The sequence below is a fragment of the Malaya genurostris genome, chromosome 3 (assembly GCF_030247185.1).
Source record: "Malaya genurostris strain Urasoe2022 chromosome 3, Malgen_1.1, whole genome shotgun sequence".
Lineage (NCBI taxonomy): Eukaryota > Metazoa > Arthropoda > Insecta > Diptera > Culicidae > Malaya > Malaya genurostris.
In genome coordinates, this window is record NC_080572.1 from 98,042,595 (window position 1) to 98,062,857 (window position 20,263).

The 20,263-nt window shown below is 36.8% G+C and overlaps 2 protein-coding genes across 2 annotated transcripts in view; one reads left to right on the forward strand and one right to left on the reverse strand.

Moving 5' to 3' along the window:
- Positions 1-2,909: 2,909 nt before the first annotated feature.
- On the reverse strand, positions 2,910-5,141 carry LOC131438572 (Golgi pH regulator). Its single transcript, XM_058608673.1, has 6 exons — positions 4,951-5,141; positions 4,617-4,887; positions 4,160-4,561; positions 3,923-4,104; positions 3,640-3,825; positions 2,910-3,578 (listed from the first exon to the last, which is right to left on the reverse strand). Exons 1-6 carry the CDS (start codon positions 4,990-4,992, stop codon positions 3,309-3,311), a joined length of 1,353 nt encoding a protein of 450 aa, XP_058464656.1. The 5' UTR covers positions 4,993-5,141; the 3' UTR covers positions 2,910-3,308.
- A 4,597-nt stretch (positions 5,142-9,738) lies between these two features.
- LOC131434564 (uncharacterized protein DDB_G0284459-like) overlaps positions 9,739-20,263 on the forward strand; it is a 186,742-nt gene continuing 176,217 nt past the window's right edge. Inside the window, exon 1 of the mRNA XM_058601391.1 lies at positions 9,739-10,575. The gene's annotated coding sequence lies outside the window, so the exon portion shown is untranslated. The remainder of the gene's footprint in view (positions 10,576-20,263) is intronic.

The following is a 20,263-nucleotide window of genomic DNA, read 5'->3' on the forward strand; positions in this document are numbered from 1 at the left end:
AGACGGAAACCAGGCATGCTTTGCTGTACCTGGTCACTACGACATTCAACTTTATAGTCCTATACCTACACAGGCAAATTCAACAGAAACAAACATATCACACTGGTCACAAATCTATTCTTTCCCTTTGCCTACTTTGCCGCCGACTCTGATTCGAGATTTTGTTTTTGTCTATTTTTGCTATCTACAGGGGAACACAACTCCTAACTGATTTTTTTTTATGCAATGTCTTCTTATCGAAAACTAAATTTAAAGTCATAACCTTCGAAGATGTCAATGAAACTCAATTTTGAGAAAATTACTCCGAGTACCTTATTGCTAGTTACCAGATAATAGCAGAAAGTAAAAAAAATTCCCCTAAAAAGGCCCATTTTGCAACAACAGGGACATAATTTCTATGTTGGAAACACAATTTTATATGTTGGAAAAAAATTCAATTCAAATTAAGAATGGTGTTTTTTGTAATTTGCCTTAATTCTAATGTAGGGTTCCATATTTTTTCAGTATTTTGATTCGAAAATCAGACTAATTTTATGAACATCACAAAAGTTTTTTGTTGGATTTGTCATTTTTCGACTGTAACTATTTGCAAAAAAATGGTAAAATAAAGTCTAGCACTTTTCAAAAGACAGTATAGATAAATTAAAAAAAAAACAAAGTAAGCAAAGTTTCGCTTTGTTTTTTTTTATAATAAAATTTTTATTCTGGCCTTTTTACGTAAAAGCTTTACGTGGCCGATTGGCTAACATTTTTGTTACTTAACAGTTTTTTTGCTATTGGATCTCGTTGTCACCCTTTTTCTAGGGAGAGATGAGTTTCCATTTCCATCCAACCAGGATCGGGGGCCTTGTTGTACATTGGTTGCAGTTGCTGGTTGGTTGGAGGGTAAGTTGTTAACTGCAGCTAGTGTACTTTGTTCTATAGGGGGATACTGATGTTTCATTGTTGTTGGTGGCTGTCACAGGTGTACTGGGGTTGCTTGGAGTTGGTGTGAAGGAAGCACCGTTGTCCTTTGGTGTGGTTGTCTCCTTGTCCAGTTTATCACATGGCTTACCGTAGTGAAAAACTTTCTGACAATATTGACATGTGGGCCATCTGATTGTCATAGGTAACAAGTGATTTGCAAGGAATTCTTGTATCCTGATCGAAAATCACATAAGAATATATAGGCCTCTTCAAGCGCATGCGTAACAAACGTACGCCATTTAGAATACCGGGGAAAAAGTTCTTCCACTTTTCTTTTTCGATATAGAGAATGACTCCGTATTGGGACAGAGTTTTGCGAATATGAGAATCGGTGACGCTTGAGGGAAGATCATGCACACGCACTTCGATAACACTATCTTCCATATATACTGGAATGTTGTACTTAATGTTATCGTGCTCCACATAGTGCACATTGTTATTGTCTTTTGCGAATTGAATTGCATCCAACTCTTTATAAAACTAGATGTAAACAACATTATTTGTTATTGCATTGAAGTAAATGCACACGTTTAATGTCAAGATGCATTTGCTCCTTAAGCAAACCTTCAAGTTCTCGAATCGAAGGTCGAATTTTGCACTGCCTGAAGTCAACAACAATTGTATTCTTTCGTGTCGGCGGTAGCTTTTGTTCGTTTGGTTCACTCATTTCGAATAGCTTGTTGGGGACCAGAGATGCCAGATCTGCAGATTTGTCTGTAAATCTGCAGATTTCGGGTATAGTGCTTTTGACTTTTAAAATTGCCGCGACCTTTTTCTTTGCTCGCCAAGTCAGTTTTGCTGACATAAAGACATGCTTGCTGACTGCAGATTATTTTTCACATTTACATATGAAACCCTGTCTGCAAATATTTGAAATTTTTACCTGACATCTCTGCTGGGGACACGTTTGTTCCAGTTTCTGGTGAATTTGCTCTTACGAGTTACTGAGGGGTGCAAAAAAAAAATGTATTCGGTCTCGTTGAATTTTTACACTACGGGTGTATAAGTTCACATTTAATTAACAGGAAAAACCTAATCCATTAAAAATTTATAGAACAGTTTTACCTAACGATTGCTATTATCACACATATTTGATTTCTATGGAGATGCTGTCTAAATGGTAAATCTATCTTAGAAATTTTATCAACACAACCTAGCAAATTATGTTGTCTTTCGTAATAATCGCAATTAGGACTATTATATAATTGTTGCGGGTTATTTGATTTACTACTTCTTAGGTTAAGTGTAATTTGCATTATGGAAAATTTCCATTTTCCATTTTTATGTTCTGTACCGTAGCATTTACACTGTCATCTTTTTAGAAGGTTTTGTATGCGGTTTTTCCGCGGATCTTCGAAGGTTTATTTTTGCGCTGATTTCCGAAGTTACGCGGATTTCCGAAGTTACACGATTTTTTGGAGAACTTTCGAAGTTTTCTAGTTTTGTCTCTTAAATGCATGAAACTTTGAGATCTGGTGTTATCCTGATTTTTTTAAAGTCACCTCTCAGACAATTTTTTATTGTTCTCATAAAATATTTTTTATCCACGTCTCATACATTAATAATCGCAATTAGGACTAGCAATTCAAACACATCCATAGTCTGTAACAATAAAAAAATACAACAGGTCATGTGACTCGATTAAGTTAAGATTTGAATTTTTGAAGTTTGTCCTGGTGGGCTGGTAATTGCACGAAAAATACTTACCACAACCAAGTTCATAAAGCATTCAAGCCTATTAATTTTTCAGCTACGAAAATTTGTCGCTCTCTACCACACCACTCTGCCTCGTTCCTTCAAATGAATATGCAATGTCACGCAAACCCACCATGGAGTTTCTTTCGGTACAACCGGTGAATGAAAAAGTTTCGCTATGGTAGTTTTACAGGGAAAACAACACAAATAAGACAAATCTGCATTAGAAGAATTCAAAACTTTCAAACTGTATTGTTCTGGGTGTTTTATTCAGTTTCGTGTAGATATTTATCGGCTAGACAAGAACAGCAATAACCATTCAAGAAAGATTATTTACATCACATTCTCATACATTGCTCATATTAACCTTATGTCGATCTCGCTTGTCTAACTCCACTATTTGATAATGATTGTAGCTTTTTGCTTGCTCACTAGAGAGATTGCATCATTGTTCTTTCTTCACCCTAGGATGTTCAATCACAAAAACGCAGGGATGGCAGAAGTCGTATTTTTTACGCCTACGTCTTAAAACTACTTATCATTAACGAGATATAAATAATTATAGTATTATACACATCGTCCATTCTTATAACGAGTTCGAAATCATTCGAATAGTGCCTTACTCGTTAAAGAGTAATAGAAAAGAACTACATACTAGTGTCGACGTTAGGCGGTTTATGAAGCAGATAGAGAATGACTATCGTTGTTAAAGCGCTCACTAGGAAAATCACATCAAACCACCGATGGTAAAAATTAAAATGTAAACCTCCTAGCACTTCAGTAATGATGACTCTATACTCGGCGGGCATGTTCATCCGCATCAGCAGCACAGACGAACAAAAGTACATGCCCATAATTTGTGCTAGCACCAGAACTATGATATTGGACGACTTACTTGAGGATATTTTGTAGAAGAACTGTGAAAGTCGATATTATATTATTAGGATTTCTGATTTTGATAGAGATACTGTTATCTACCTTAGTTAGTGTTAAAAGCAATCCACGTATGGATGTTACAACGATACATCCAACAAGGATAAATGAGACATGTTGGCTCCAGAAAGCAACATCCATATCAAACCCGCACCAATGAACAGCGATTTCGATGCCACGAGTCACTGGATCTTTCTTTCCAACCCGGTCAAAGATTATGTTTATAGTGCACTAAAAATATAAATTGAGAAAATTATATCGAGTTTCAAATTATAAAACTAATATGGGAACTCATCGTAATAATATCAAATAGGTAATCAGTACTTACGATAAATATCTTCCATAAACAATATAAACTGAAGAAATGGCCAAGCACATTGAAATATTTTCCTTGTAGAGTGGCAGCCCATCGTTCTCGCTCTTGCATATTTTTCAATGAATGGGCCTCCAAAAACAACTGTCTGGATAATTCTTCTAAAGCTGAAATTTCCAATCTTAGCTGCCCTATGTCTATAATGATAAATGAAGTTATATCTCATAAAATAATTATTGTTCCCTTGCTTACTTTCCGCTCCAGGTGGCCTGTTGGTCACGCTACTGATCATTCCCCAGATTCCTGGCTTTGTATTGGGCTTAACACGTCTTCGATCCAGAGCAATTCGCTTTTTCTTTACCAGAATCATATCCATTGTTTGCATTAGTCTTCGCTCTATGTTAGTAACATCACTCTGAGACACTGGCCGTATAAAGTATGACATACTGGTGTACGGATAGTTTACAGCACCGAATCCGGATAGAATCGCCATTACTGTTACTCCCACCACTCCAATGCGAGAAACGGCTTGTTCGATTGTGAAAATACCTTTGCTAACGCTTAGCAGTGGAAATGGATCACCAATCCTCCAAAAAACGTAAAGGTAACAAAACCAGAACAGTGTGGACAGTGGTTGAACCCATTTTTGAGGCACTGAAATTATCCCAAACTTAGCCAAAACTTTTCAATTACAAACAAATTTACTTACCAATTCGGATGTTATTTATGCAAGAGTACACTATGTGATAAGGAATCAATGCGATAACCATAAATAGAAGCAGCGTCAAACCTAGCCTCCAATGAAAGTATCTAGAACTGGAATCCAAACATCCAATAATCTCGAATATAATAAGCTCGAACATCGTCAATGACAGTGCAAAAGTAATTGAGAAAACTAGCTGAACAAATACATGTCGGATTTCGTAATTCCTGAAGAGTTGTTTTACAAAGAAAATCCATCCTCCGATAAAGAAGCAAACCTAGAAAATGTTAAAAGCCGGTACTAATAGTCGTTGAGGACTAAGTTCGAAATGTGTCATTACCTGCGAAACTAAAACTATAGCTGTGTCTTCGAGGAAACCCATTTTAATTGTCCTTTAATAATAGAATCCTGGCATACATCGTATTGTATACTACGAACAGTAAACTTAAATTATTTTAAAGATTCTTCGCCAGAAAATTCACAAACATTAAACAGCAATAATGATTCCTATCATCAGCTGAATTTGTTGACACGATGTTTGACGTTTCTTTCTGCATGCTACTATAAATGGCAAGTGATATATTATAGACCGGGTAAAGAATGTCTGAGAGGATCACAGCGTTGCCAAACTTTCGGATGTATGTTTACTTACTATATATATTCTATAGAAATTAAATTCCGTTAATATATAGGTTCCGTTAATATATAGGTTAACATTGCGTTCATTGCGATTCGGCATCTTTTATTTGTACGATTGTAGAAATGTTCACTCAAATGCAAATGCCACATCTCTAACAAAATTGTTTGGATTCGTCTTAAAAGTTTGAGCTACCTGTTTATGATCCTTTCACTATTCGGACATCCATTTTGGCCACTTTTTCTTTCCAATCAACAGTTAATAACAGCATATAAGCAATTCTTAAAATGGTGACCAGCTGCTGCAGACCTTTCTTTCTTCTCCTTCCTACGTTTTGTCACTTACCTCATGTGAACATACACTCAGAAAAATATTATGGTAACAGTTACTATATAGAGGGCCAACCTGACCATGCGAGTATAATGGTTTTCAGCCGACTATTAAATCAGATGATTTCAACAATAGTCAAGTTCATGTTTACTATAAATGGTATCGGCTCTAGAATAGTAATATTGAACAGTATATTGTATGAATAACTAATACGATTGAGATGGTTAGGCTAACCATGACCGAATCTTTATTTACATTGTGGTTTTCGCTATAACCAGAGCCATGGTATTTTTGACATTTCACTTCTAGTTATTTCGAAACTGAAGGCAGTGGTTGATTCAATAATGCTGAAGATCAGCAAAACATAAGCTAATGTTAAATAGTTTTATGAATTTGAATTCTAGAACAAGAACAACAAAATAGTTTCATTGAATTCTATTTTATTTTTGCAATTATTACAATTTTATTATGATGATGTGCCTGGTGAAATATTGATTATCAACGTAGACACGGAGCAGCATTGCTTGGTTGCAACTGTTGATCCCAGGCTCTGTTCGGTGAAGTTTTTCCTGAAGAAGAAATGGAAGAAATTAAAAGCCAAGTCCAGAAACAAACCTCAATACCCACCTGCCATATATTGTTATTTTTTCCGTCGGATTCGAGCGATTTGAATCCGGGAATCGGATGATGTTCGTCGTTTTCAATCAATCGCTTGATGTTGTTTCTACAGCGACCGATAACGAAAAATAAAAATTATACAGGACGTCGATTTCACTAGAAAACAGCCATTACCGGCAAAATTGTTGAACAATTTAATTTCAACGACGGAAACTAGTAAGGCTACAAAATTTACTCACCTGCAAGACCTTCCAAATTGCACAATATAAGTCACAATATACAAATAATTTCAAATCATTCACTGATGTGTTACGAAATTGTCTGCTGTATTGTAACTTTATGTGACAATAACAAAGTATATCCGTTTAATGACAATTTGTATAGTCAGCACAAGTGAAAAACATAGTCGGTTAAAAAACACTATACGATAATGTGCTTACTACATAAATTCTGTTGATATGGACTACATGAATAGTGTTTTCAAACTTCATAATTTCATTTAAACCATGTATCTATTTATGGTAACATTATTATACTGTGTACATATTTACATGGTAGCGATAACTATTCAGCTTCTCATATGTATCAAGGCTCGAGAGCAATTTCACCTTACTAGAAATTGTGATTTTAACTATTTGTTCTTATATTTCAGATGACTACCATTGTCAGGATGACCATGCCAGAAAAGTCATAAATACAAATAGTTTAGTCAAGTCGTAGACTTTGTTGTCTAGTAATTTATACAATACAGATGGTGAATAGTCATATATCATGATTGTTGCTACTATTTAAGCGTATAGTTGAAATGACAATGGAAAACAGGCTACGGTTACTATGGTATTTTGCTCAGTGTAGGGAGCATCATTAGTTAAAACAAATTTTTATATACATGAGCCTCGATGATTTTCCCTAAAATTGCTACTGTAATTGTGTAATCATTTATTTGAAAGAATTCAAATGGAATTTTTCATCTCAAACAAAGTTTCTACTCCAAGATATTCGCAGCTCTGTTTCATTACATATCGTTGTCAAGGAAACAAAAAGTAAACAATCGATTCGAGTATTGCAATTTTAATTAAAAAGGTCACGCCCGTCTAAAAAAACAGCAACAAGACACTCAAATGATTTATGCTAGCATCATTTTTTTGCAAGATAATAAGTTCAAGGACGAAATTGAAGAACATGTCGTTGGTTAAATAGTTTACAATGTTTACTTTTTCTATGCATTATCTCCAAGATAAAGGATTTTAATTTGATTTTTTGACATAGTTAGGTCAAGATGATTTCTAAATTGATTATAGTGACGCATGATTCGATTGACTATTCTTTACAAAATTTGTTGCGATAGTAGTGAAGATGATAGTACGCGTTGAGAAATAATGTCGTTAATAATAAAGCATTGAAAGATTACGACGTTCTTTAAGTGTTTGTAGATTGATAAGTGTGCAACGTGCTTCATACGATGGCAGAGGAAATGCTGTCCAGTTTAGTTCACGAAGTGTAAAAAAATGAAATTGTTTCTGGATCGATTTCATGCGTTCTTCGATAATAATATCATAGGGATTCCATACTAGGCTTTCCACAAAAGTGAGCTTGGAGTCTAAGACTACGTCTAAATCTCGGACAATTTTACATTTTTCTACATTTTGGTTTCCTAAATGTATGACTATAGATAGAGTTTCATTTTTTCTATTGAATGTTATTGATTTACATTTTTATTACATTGAGCTTTTTAATGATTTCAAATACTTTTATAAAATTTATAGAATAATTGATTCATGTACATATTATCTGTTAAATAGAGCTTTCAAATGATTTAGAACAAAATTAAGGAAGTTTTAATTCGTTCCACGATAGCATTTAATATTTTCCCTCAGTTTCCACGAATAAGAACTGTGAATCAAGACTTTCCGGGATTTCAATATCAGATGTTGTTGAAACGTTCGCTCGGAAAGTCCATGAGTTTTGTGGTGCATCCGAGCATCTTGAGCCCGAAGCATACTAAGTCGCGCACGAGTACTACTAAAAACCCGAAACATATTAGGTTGCGCGCGCATATATTACTGACATTTATACTTACAAATATCCTACTCCCGTGTTGGACTAACATCACTTCCAATTCCTTAGACACAATCTACGTTCGGGCCTGGCCGGCACCGGTACTGATCAATGAATTCTGGGGTTCTCTGAAGATGTACATTGAAGGATGCTTTACCAGTCCCAGGTTTCTCTGTACAATTTCGGCTAATCCCGATCAGTAACGGAGTAGCAACCAGGGGTGGTCGGTCAAGCTCAAGCTCAAGCTCAAACGTGGAATAGATTGGTTTTGTTCTGAAATATTGCGGCGTCGTTGATGTTTCTAATTTCCATGAAGAGTTTCATGTCATCAGCATACATAAGCACTTTTAGATATTTGAGTATGAAGGAAATGTCGTTCACATGCAGTATGAAAAGAAGGTCCTAGATGGGATCCCTGACGTGCGCTCTAATAATATAAGGTAAACTGATTAAAAGTTGGTAAGTAAATCGATCAATTACATTGAATGTTCACATTTCGTGCTTACAAATGTATTGTTCTATACTTATTGTATGGAAAAATCAATACATTTACATTTAAAAGCTCTGACTTCGTCTTATCTTCACCTTAAACGTTCTTTATACCGATTTAAAATGCGAGATATCGTAGATTGTGAAACTCCCAGCTTTCTGCCGATGACACAATGAGAGAGATCCAGAAATTATTTTACGCAACTGCTGTTTTTCCGACTCCATCTTCGAAACGATTGCAAAACTACTACGGTCACTTATACAATATAAACATTACACATTGAACTAGTTTCATGCAAAATTCTAATTGAAATTTGAGCCCGTATACCGTTTACAACGTTACAAAACTTTTAAAATTCTTTACCCTGTAACCGGAACTCGGATACGAATAAAATTTAGGAAGTATTCAAGCGACCATGAAACCTTTTCCGGTTGGATCTAAGTACATGAAAATATATCCATCTATCTTTGAGAAAAGTAATCTAGATCATTTGACACGTACACACTCAGACACTGCTCAACTCGACGAACTGAGTCGAATGGTATTGGTATTGGTACACAATTTTCACTAGTTGAGTTTTTATGTTATTACATAAACTACAGTATAAGAGTAAAGAAAAAGACAACTGGAACCATATAAAGGCAGTTTCCGAGTGATGAATAAAATTAAAAAAAAACATAATTTGTTTTATTAATTAGTTATCTATAAATGCAAATGATTTATTCTCTACCCTAAGTCTTTACTCAGCTTCCAAAGCTCGTCCGAAGCTATCTCTAACAGTCACACTCACACAACTGGGCACGACCGTAGATTTCGGTTCATATACTCACCCAAACTGCCAACAACAGCATACCAACCGCAGGAGAGCACTGGTATCGAGCTCAGGTATGCGGGTTGACTTAAGCATCACGGCACCAGCGCCCCAGAGACAAGACAACACCTGTAAGTGAATGGAACTTTTCAAGCTCTGCTTCGATTCGATCAGCTCAACAATTCCAAAGCGTGTTGGCGGTGTGGGTTGCGGGGGAAGCGTAGTGACTAACGCGGGTGCAAAACGTGATCGAGTGTACGCAAGGGAAGGAGAAATCAAGAAATCGGATGAAAAACTGCTCGAATCGACACCGGCACTGGCCGGGTGAGTTTACTGCCTGCCGATCACCTTTAGTTCAATTTCGAACCTTCAGGTGAGCGGTTTGGACGTCTGCAAAGTGCGCTGCCATCGTAAGAAAAGGAGAGAAAAAATAAAAGGATATGTTCGGTGTACGAAACAGCACCATTTATGTGCGTGTGTAAATGGAGAGAAAGGTTATGCCTGTCGTAAATGCGATGGTTGAGAAGTGATCCTTTTTCACTAACAGTTTGAAGGTGAAAACCAGGAATCGAATTGTGCAAACCGTGCATTATTAAGTGAAGGGAAGTGGATCAAGTGCAACTCTATCCGGTGTTGTGTCAATAAAGTTCTGTGAATTGTTGTATAGGGATTTGCTTGAAAATATGCACAACTATCACTGAGGGAGCAGATCGTGTTGAAGTAAAATGAAAAGTTTGTAAACACGTGAAAATTCCGGGATACATACCATCGGGCTAAAGCTTTGTAGCTGAGAGAACCAGGTGTAAAGGCAGAATAGAAGAGAAACGAGCCGATAATTAAGGAATAACTGAAGTGATTAGAGGTGTTGTTGTTGAATGAAGAATTCAAGGAAAGAGAGAACGTGCAATTTGAAGAATAAGTGCGAATTGGATGCTTTCGAGTGTGCTACTTCGAAAGAGAATAAGAGGAACGGACGAGTGCAGTGTGAGGATATGTGAGGCCGAAATTGGCAAAATATAGAGTAAGTTTTACGGTTCGAGATGTGGTTTTAAATGTTGCTCCAAAAAGCAGGGAATGAAAACAAACGGCAAAACAGATGGAATTTGGCGTACTGTTTTGGTTTGGTATTCTTTTTTTCTGGATAATGGACCGAGCTCGTTGGAATTTTTATCAATTCAATCTGATCCATGGATAAAAAGATTGAAAAGAGAAAAGGAAACCAGTTCAATGGGTGATCAAATTATTCCTAGCTTTTGTAAATAGAAAAAAAAATCTAAGCGCTAGACAGGCTTGAAAATAAGTATGTGTACATTTTCCTATTGCAAAAAGAGTCTTTGCGCTATACTTTCTTAAATTATGTAATTCAACAGTGTTGAGAAAAGTCGGAATAAAATTCGCAATGCTTTTCGCTGATCGGAACAGAAGCGATAACTGCTGTTTTACAAATAGTTACTCGTAACGGTGGGCAAACCGATAATAGTTGCTGTTACTTATATGGTTAACCATTGTGAGTAGAGAAAACGAATTAACGGGAGCATAGCCGTTTTTTGTTATTGTTGTTAATTAGTCTTCCTACTGCATTCCAGTCAATTTGATCAGTGTGGCAACTTTCCAGAACTGTAAGTTTTTGATAAAACAAACCTGGAAAGAAATGTATCCTAGCCTGAGTTCACAAACTAGTTGACCAGATAGGCGAGTTATTATTCTACTTGAAAGATCTATTTTCACTATTTTCATATATCTGAAATGTTAATGATAGGTAGGAGATTAGATTTTATCTCGATATTTTGAATTAATGCCAGAATAAGAAGATTTTCTAATTCACGATTTCAACATTTTAGTTGGTTTGACGCGAAGGCGCCATAATTCAGTTCAGTTATTCGCAATACCTGAGCGGAAGACACGGATTTTTGGGGAAAAAAAGGGTTCGCCTCGATTCAGGACTCTAGTATGCGTTCTTAGGCATGCCGTTTATCATTTCCGCCTCCCTGAGGTGAGATGAACACAGTTTTTTTTATACTCAATCAATTTTTTTTTATTCAGGCCCACTTAAAGCTTGCTTCATTTAGAATTAGAGCAAACTTTTGCTCATATTGTTGCGCTCCTGGTGGACGGATTTGGAAGTTCTTGGCGCCCACGTGTCGGGAATTTTGTCAGCTTCACGTATGATTTTTGACATTTCGCAAATCGACTGTACTTTGTAAACAATCAACATGGAAGCCGAAAGAAGGGAAAAAATTGTGCACAGTTATTTGGAAAATCCATTGTGGTCTGCATCTAGGCTAGCTAAACAGCTGAAATTGCCCAGAAATACCGTATGGCGCGTTATCAAATGGTATAAGAAAACATTGACGACGATTCGGAAGCCTCAAGCCAATCGTCGGATTGGAACTGTCGACCGGAAACTGCGTGGTAAGATTTGGCCAGAAAATTCGGTGCTGCCCATAGTGCCGTGAGGAGAACTCGACTCCGGGAAGGAATCAAGTCGTATCGAGCAAAAAAACAGCCAAATCGAGCCATAAAACAGAATAGTATGGTCAAAATTGGTGCTCGGAAACTATATGACCAGGTGCTGACCAAGTTCGACGGATGTCTTCTGATGGACAATGAAACCTATGTCAAGGCTGACTTCGGGCAAACCCCAGGTCAAAAATTTTACCTGACAACGGCTTGGGGGATGTTCCAACCAAATTTAAATTTGTTTTTGCCGACAAATTTGCAAGAAAATTTATGATTTGGCAGGGCATTTGCAGCTGTGGCAAAAAAACTAAAGTTTTCGTTACAAATAAAACAATGACATCGGAACTATACCAAAAAGAGTGTCTCCAAAAATGAATTTTGCCGTTCATTCGATCCCACGACCATCCCGTAATGTTTTGGCCAGATTTGGCAAGCTGTCATTACAGCAAAGTCGTTCAAGAATGGTATGCAGAGAAAGGGGTCCAGTTTGTTCCGAAAAACCTTTACCCACCCAACTGCCCCCAGTTCCGCACTATTGAGAAATACTGGGCATTCATGAAGAGGAGACTCAAGGCAAAGGGAAAGGTTGTCAAAGACATCAATCAGATGACGACCTGGTGGAATAAGATAGCTAAAACGTTGGACGAAGAAGGTGTGCGCCGGCTAACGTGCCGTGTTACCGGAAAAATTCGAGAATTCCTTCGAAACCGTGACGAATAATTTTATCCGTATTTCTTCTTGAAAGTATGAAGAAAACGCTACATTTGTATAAAAAACGATCTTGAATTCAATAATAAATAACTGAAATACAGGCAATTGTCTTTGTTCCAATTCTATCTGAAGCAAGCTTTATAAACAAGCCTTACGTGGCCGATTGAGTAATGTTTTGGTAGCTAATCAGCTCGCAGTACCTCTTTTTCTTGGGGGAGAGCAGCTCTCATTTCCAGCAAATGCTTGTTCATGGCTCGTCCTATCATCTATTGCTTCATCGTCGGTGTTGTTGTCAAAGGTTTGTTGTGAGTGGTTTCCGTTTTCTTATCGCTTTCATTATTGTTCGCAGACTTTGGATCGTTGTTAGTTACTGTAGATGCTTCTTCAAGTACATTGATGGCAGTTGCTAGTTGGTTCGTTCGGTTAGTGTATTGTTATGAATAGCCGAATTCTTACTACATGTATTGTCTTTAGAACTACCATGTATCTGTGTATTAAGGAGTTTTTAAGGAGTTACATTGATGTATAGGACCACAACAAGTATCACAACTCATATTCGCATCTCTCGTGTATGAACCGAATTAGCAGTACACAGTTCATGCCAAAGATTTTGATCTGTAACAAAGAATAAATAATTTCGCTATAGGTGAGAAAATCAATTATAAGAGCATTTTGGTTATGAATCGAATGACTAAATTGATCGTCTTAAACAACATGCACAAATATGTCTCCCTCATATTAGTCAATTGAAACTATTCATGGTTTATAACCATCCATAGTTAGTGTCTATTTTACTAGCGAACAAAACGTGTCGTAAGCCCACAGTACTCAATCACCGGAAATATTACTTCTATGTGTCGGTTTTGCACGATACGCTTTGTGCGATGATTCGTTCAATTCATGCGGTTGAAATTTTGCGTGCCTTCTTTCGGCACTGATGGTTTCGATGGTTTGGAGAATAAATTATGTTGCTGCCTTGAATACAACAAAAGATATTCGCAATTAAGGTCTATTCATTCTTGTACGGGGTAAAATTTGAAAAAGTGCTCCATAGTAAAGTAAGTCGTATTCACGACAAAAAATCTGGACGTTAATCAGGCCTTGTTAACCAAAACCAAGATTTCATCCGTAAAAAGGAGCCTTCCTTAAGAGATGTGGCAAAAAACGAAATTGAAATCATGCCATATCTGCACAACAAGGCACCATTAGTTATAAAATAAACTACTGTGTGGAAAACCAGCATACGTAATCATTGATGATTAAAATTCCGGTAAAAAGGTAGATCTTCCAAGCAAATTGTAAGTGTAGAATGATTTCGAATACTTTGTGACAACAGATACATTGACAGTGGATGTTTATGATCAGGAATTCTTGCAGTGGCACCTACTGTATATGATCCGAAAACATGAAAATCAGTTCTGTTTTGACTGAATTTGGCATCATTGCATTACATGATTGGTACGATAGCGTGATACAAAGCCAACGGAGTAAAAATTCGTCTCCCATGAAATGAACGGCCTGTCTTGAGCCTGCAGTAGCTGATTTCCGTAATATCCTACTGCTGCTGTCACCAGGAAACAGTTTAAACACGCACTTTCTAGTGGACTTTTTAGCTTTATCCAGAAGGACTATCAGGATCATCCCAGAAATGGTGTACACATATGATAATTTAAGGCGGTATGCACTTGGTACTTGAATGGTCATCAATCTAATAGTCCGTCTCCATCTTGGGTAGTCATCCCTTTACCTGTGTTGATTTTCCGTTATCTCCTTTAGTGCCTTCTCACAAACGTGGTTCACGTGATTTATGAAGCTCTGATTTTGAATCTATCAACGCTCCAAGACATTCTACTACATTTACGCCGTTGTGAATGCTGACTGGCACTAGCTGCTCCTAGCGATTCATTATTTATCAAAATACGTTGCTATCTAACAAGTTTACATTCTTCACCCTAAAAAACTTCGACTGTAATTCACTTAAGTATTTTGAAAACATTGGACACTTTCGGAAACTTTTTGGCGATATGTTATTTTTTACCGTACGACAAATTGCTGACAAAGTTTGACTACATGATTATACATGATTAATCAAATAGAAAAGAAGACTTCAATCAGCTTCCTGGACTTGAGTTTTATACCGGACTACAACGTGGCAAGGTCATGTCCAGAACAAAAAATAAAGTTCTCCAATCTTTTTTATTAGAAAATTTTGGTAATCTATTTGTAATTGTGGTTCGAAAAGCAAGATTTTCTAGCTAGAGGTACGATTGACCCACAAGTTTATGTCAACGAGTGTCTGCAAGAATGGCTACTACCATTCATCCAAAAGCACACAAATTCACTGTTGTTTTGGCCTCGGGCCATAAGGGTAAAGCGGTTAAGGAGTGATACGCAGGAATCAACATTGTACCGAAGGACTGCAACTCTCCGCACACTTCTGAACTTTGTCCAATAGATGGGTCTTTGTAAAACGAAACATTGAAAATACGGTTGGACTGGCAAATAATGATTTTGCTAAGTAATAGGAAAAGTCTTCCAGGCAGGTGATTGAGGACAGTGAGCTAAGTTTAATGGTTGAAGGCAAACGTTAGAGTTAGAGAATACGGATATAACAAGTCTGAATAGTAGTTCTTACTCTGATGTAAAATAATAGTAAATTAACTTTTTGTAAAAATGATTTTTTTTTAATTGAACAATAAATAGAAGTTATGTTATGCTAACTTTCCCTTTGGCTAGATTTTGTTGTGTGTATTCCAATGCTCCAATATAGAAGCGCGTGTACATGAACTCTGTATAAAATGTTCAAAACGACGAATGTAACAATGAGAGATTCTCTTTGTTTACTTTCTCTTACGATTATTGCGGAATATTCCAGCTTTTTTCGGTAATTTCTGCAGTGCAGATTAAAAGATGATAGCTTTAGTTATTATTATCGGTAAGTAATTGGAGAGAAGGATTGCTAGGAGTACCGTAATAATCGAAAGGGAAAGTAAACAAAGAGAATCTCTCATTGTCACATTCGTCGTTTTTAACACTACAGAACACGTACAGAACTGTCTTCCTCCACTAGCGATAATTTTATCCGAAGAATTATGTCGACGGATGGTGAGATGCTTTCCATCGTAAAAAAAAGTATAGACAAATTCTTTCCTCGGTATCACGAATGGCGTATATTTGTTGAGCATGCGTTTAAAGCATGCTATACCCTCTTAAGAGACTTTTGGACAGGACACAAGGTTGCCATGTAAAGGCTGGTCATCTACCTGTATTGAAAATCTAAGATACTGCTTAGCATAAGCTTTTCACGAGAAGAGAAGTTTTGCTTCACTCATATTTTCTAGTATAATCCCAGAAGAGGAAAAAAATGTAAGATTCAAACAAGACCGAATTAAATTTATGGCCCCATAGATCGCTATTAATTTTCATCTCAATCCAACTTCCGGTTCCGGAATTACAGGGCGATAAGTGAAAATTTTTCAAACTGTCATGCAAACCCGGTACGCATCGGTACGTGCTGGTCCGAAAGAAGAAAACACCACGGCCTAGCACACAGTGTGCTTTGATCAATTTTGTATAGATTGCAAGGTTGCCACATTTAAATCTATATTAACTTGACATTGTTTACAAACTGAAAAAGTTATAGTAGTTTACACCCAAAGAAAGTTTTTTAATTTTATTCAAGTTTCAGTAAAAGATCTTGACAGAATCTTCTAGTGATGTTTTTGAAAATAAAGGGTGATTTTTTAAGAGCTTGAGAACTTTTTTAAACAATAAAACGCATAAAATTTGCAAAATCTCATCGGTTCTTTATTTTAAACGTTAGATTGGTACATGACATTTACTTTTTGAAGATAATTTCATTTAAATGTTGACCGCGGCTGCGTCTTAGGTGGTCCATTCGGAAAGTCCAATTTTGGGCAACTTTTTCGAGCATTTCGGCCGGAATAGCCCGAATTTCTTCGGAAATGTTGTTTTCCAAAGCTGGAATAGTTACTGGCTTATTTCTGTAGACTTTAGACTTGACGTAGCCCCACAAAAAATAGTCTAAAGGCGTCAAATCGCATGATCTTGGTGGCCAACTTACCGGTCCATTTCTTGAGATGAATTGTTCTCCGAAGTTTTCCCTCAAAATGGCCATAGAATCGCGAGCTGTGTGGCATGTAGCGCCATCTTGTTGAAACCACATGTCAACCAAGTTCAGTTCTTCCATTTTTGGCAACAAAAAGTTTGTTAACATCGAACGATAGCGATCGCCATTCACTGTAACGTTGCGTCCAACAGCATCATTGAAAAAATACGGTCCAATGATTCCACCAGCGTACAAACCACACCAAACAGTGCATTTTTCGGGATGCATGGGCAGTTCTTGAACGGCTTCTGGTTGCTCTTCACTCCAAATGCGGCAATTTTGCTTATTTACGTAGCCATTCAACCAGAAATGAGCCTCATCGCTGAACAAAATTTGTCGATAAAAAAGCGGATTTTCCGAATGGACCACCTAAGACGCAGCCGCGGTCAACATTTAAATGAAATTATCTTCAAAAAGTAAATGTCATGTACCAATCTAACGTTTAAAATAAAGAACCGATGAGATTTTGCAAATTTTATGCGTTTTATTGTTTAAAAAAGTTCTCAAGCTCTTAAAAAATCACCCTTTATAAGCAATATGAGAAAGGCATGATTACACCACTAGATGGATTAAAAAAGGTTTTTTTTTTAATTTTATGCACGTTTCGTTTACATTTCCTCGACAATTGTTCTCACATATTTAGGCCTAGAATCATAACAGAAGAAATTCACATTCTCATACACTAACCGCATAGGCGTAAAAAACTATCACCATCAGGAGTTTCCAGACTATGATGTTCGCTGAGAGCAAAGAATGATTCATTGGAAAGTAAAAACACAAAATTTCACTGAAGCAAATTGTTTGATTGTGAATAGTCTACTGCCGTTGCTCTTTCCAAACTAAAATTCCCTCTCACTGATCTGTCTGTACAGAAGTAGGTATATTCGTCTGAATAGTCGCGGATTTTTCCTCCATTCGCTGCAGGCAGGTTTTGTTTACGGTTTTATGCCACGCAGCTAGCAGTTAGACCAGCAATGAGTCGACTGCGGTCAGGCAAGTATCGGCACAGAAAAATGCTATTCGCTGCTGTTATTGCTGTTCCTGCAAATTAAGACTAACGTTTTTACGGCCAGTAGCCAGACGTGCGCCCATTGATTTCAGTATATAAGATTGTTTTAACCATATTTTGCCCGTTTATCGATGAAAGATATGGACTTACGTTTCGGAATAAAAAAAAAACAGTCGAACAGGTGTTGGCTTAGTTAGGAACCGGTGAAATTGATTTTGTTTGGAGATGAAATGTGTGGTCGATGTTGATTTTGTTGTTGTTGAATTTGCATAACCATTGAACTTTCTAGCTTGTGCAATGCAATTGGTATGATGTGAATTTAACAGATGTTGCGTAATTGGATTAATTCATCTCATCTACTTCTTGATAAAAATCAGATTTTTGATGTGCTAATTATCCAACACTGAGTATAACATATCATTCGTCTCAGTACGATTGAATTCACAAAATTTCTTTGCGCTATAACAACATCGTTTACTTCAACTTTGACACTTTTCGAAATATTGGTTTCGTCATGATACCTGAATAGCGTCAATCTCCTGGAAGTGCACACTATTGTAACTATAAGTGGTCTAGATAATGTTAATTACCCACTTGTACAGAATCCCAGATCAATTCCTGCATTTGTCTTTAATCTAACTCCGTGATACACTGAGTTGGTGACTTTTCGTCAAATTAGTACAGCATCCGCATTTTACTGCTAATGACACCTAGTGGATCAACACAATCCGCTAGACAGACGTAATTATATAGCGTTTTTTTTACACCGAGGTGCAATATATTTTCTGACGTTTTGAAAGAAATGAAACCAAATGACGGACGCCAACCGATTTGGGGATTTGGTACCTCATGCACATTATTATTTTGTTTATTTTTAATCATGTGCACTTTGTGAGCGTTGGTTCAAACGATTTATTAGTGAGGATTTCAGTTTGAAAGACAAAAAACAGGTCAACCCAAAATATTTGAAAATGTCGAATTGCAAGGATTGTTGAACGAAGTTGAACGATCCCCGATCTGGAAGGATTCATAGTGTCAGTCGGATCATAGTACTAGCCATGTAATGATTTTGTACGCTAAGAATCGGCTGCGAAGTCTGTTGCCAAAAGAAATGCCAAATTCCACGGAAGGAATGTAATGCCAATACTTTGACTTTGTTGAACGAAGACAATACCTAAAGTCAAAAACAAATGCCGGAGAGGTTAAACGTTAACTGACAAAAAAAATCGTCCCATCATTTCTGATCATCCTCACGTCATGGGAAAGATTCAGCGGGCGGCAAAACAGGTTCCTCATGAGCTGAATGATAAACAACAGGAGAAGCTGAGCGAAACTTTGCATTGAGATTTCTACACCGGATCGTGGGAGATTATTATTTTTTTAGGAGATTGTAAATGGATTTATTCTGAAGCATGGGCCGATCCTGGCCACCTACTGAAAATTCTAATCGCTTCGGAAAGAAAACGACATCAACATCAATTTCTTCGGAAAGAAACGACATCTTGTACTACGAACTTCTCAATTCGGGTCAATTGTCTTACCCTTTTTGCTTGTCTCAAAGAAATATCCTGACTGAGATTCAATCTAGTTATCTAAAAAAAAAACTCTTTTCAATCCCTCTAGTGATGTGATAATGCCTTTCTCTTGTCATTTAAACAGTGTCATTAAAACATATTTTCTCGTTAAGATAATTTCTGACACAAATTTGGGCTGATTTTTAACACAAATCCATTCAGATTGTTTCGGTTAGTTCAGAAACGGGTGACTTAACGCTTTACGTTTCATGTTCGGCAACATTCTGAAAACCAAAAATTTCAGCAATAATACGTTTGATCATTGGTTACTTTCTGAAATAAGTGCGAATAGAACAAAACGCGTTTTGTTGGTTATTGATTCGCATCCCAATAGTAACTTCAAAACAAGCTGAAGTTTATAGAAATCGGTTAAGCCATCTCGGAGAAAATTGGGCGGAGAGAAAAATATGTGCAGTCTAATATTATCAGTATATCGAATAAAATTTGAATATCTAACACTTGTGAATTATTTACAGCGAAATCAAAGTGCGTCCATACTTTCTGGGACAGTCTTTATGTTGCACCAAAACCGGCAAAAGTCTTTTCGGAGGCTTCCACCGATGGTGCCTGTGTTAACGAAGATTTCACTTTGCTTTCCGCAGGAGTAGATAGCATGCCGAATCGAATATTCCGATGCGAATTTCAGCATTCCATTTTTCTTGAAAAGATTAATCACTATAAATTTTTCTTTCCCGATTTTTTTTCGTATCGGAGAGTGAAAGTATCTATGTTAACCCGCAAAGAATTTAGAAAGTCTCGAAAAGCTCACCGAACAGTAGCAAATGTATGAATGTCGGCCCTTTTTCTCACGCATTTGATTTTGAGC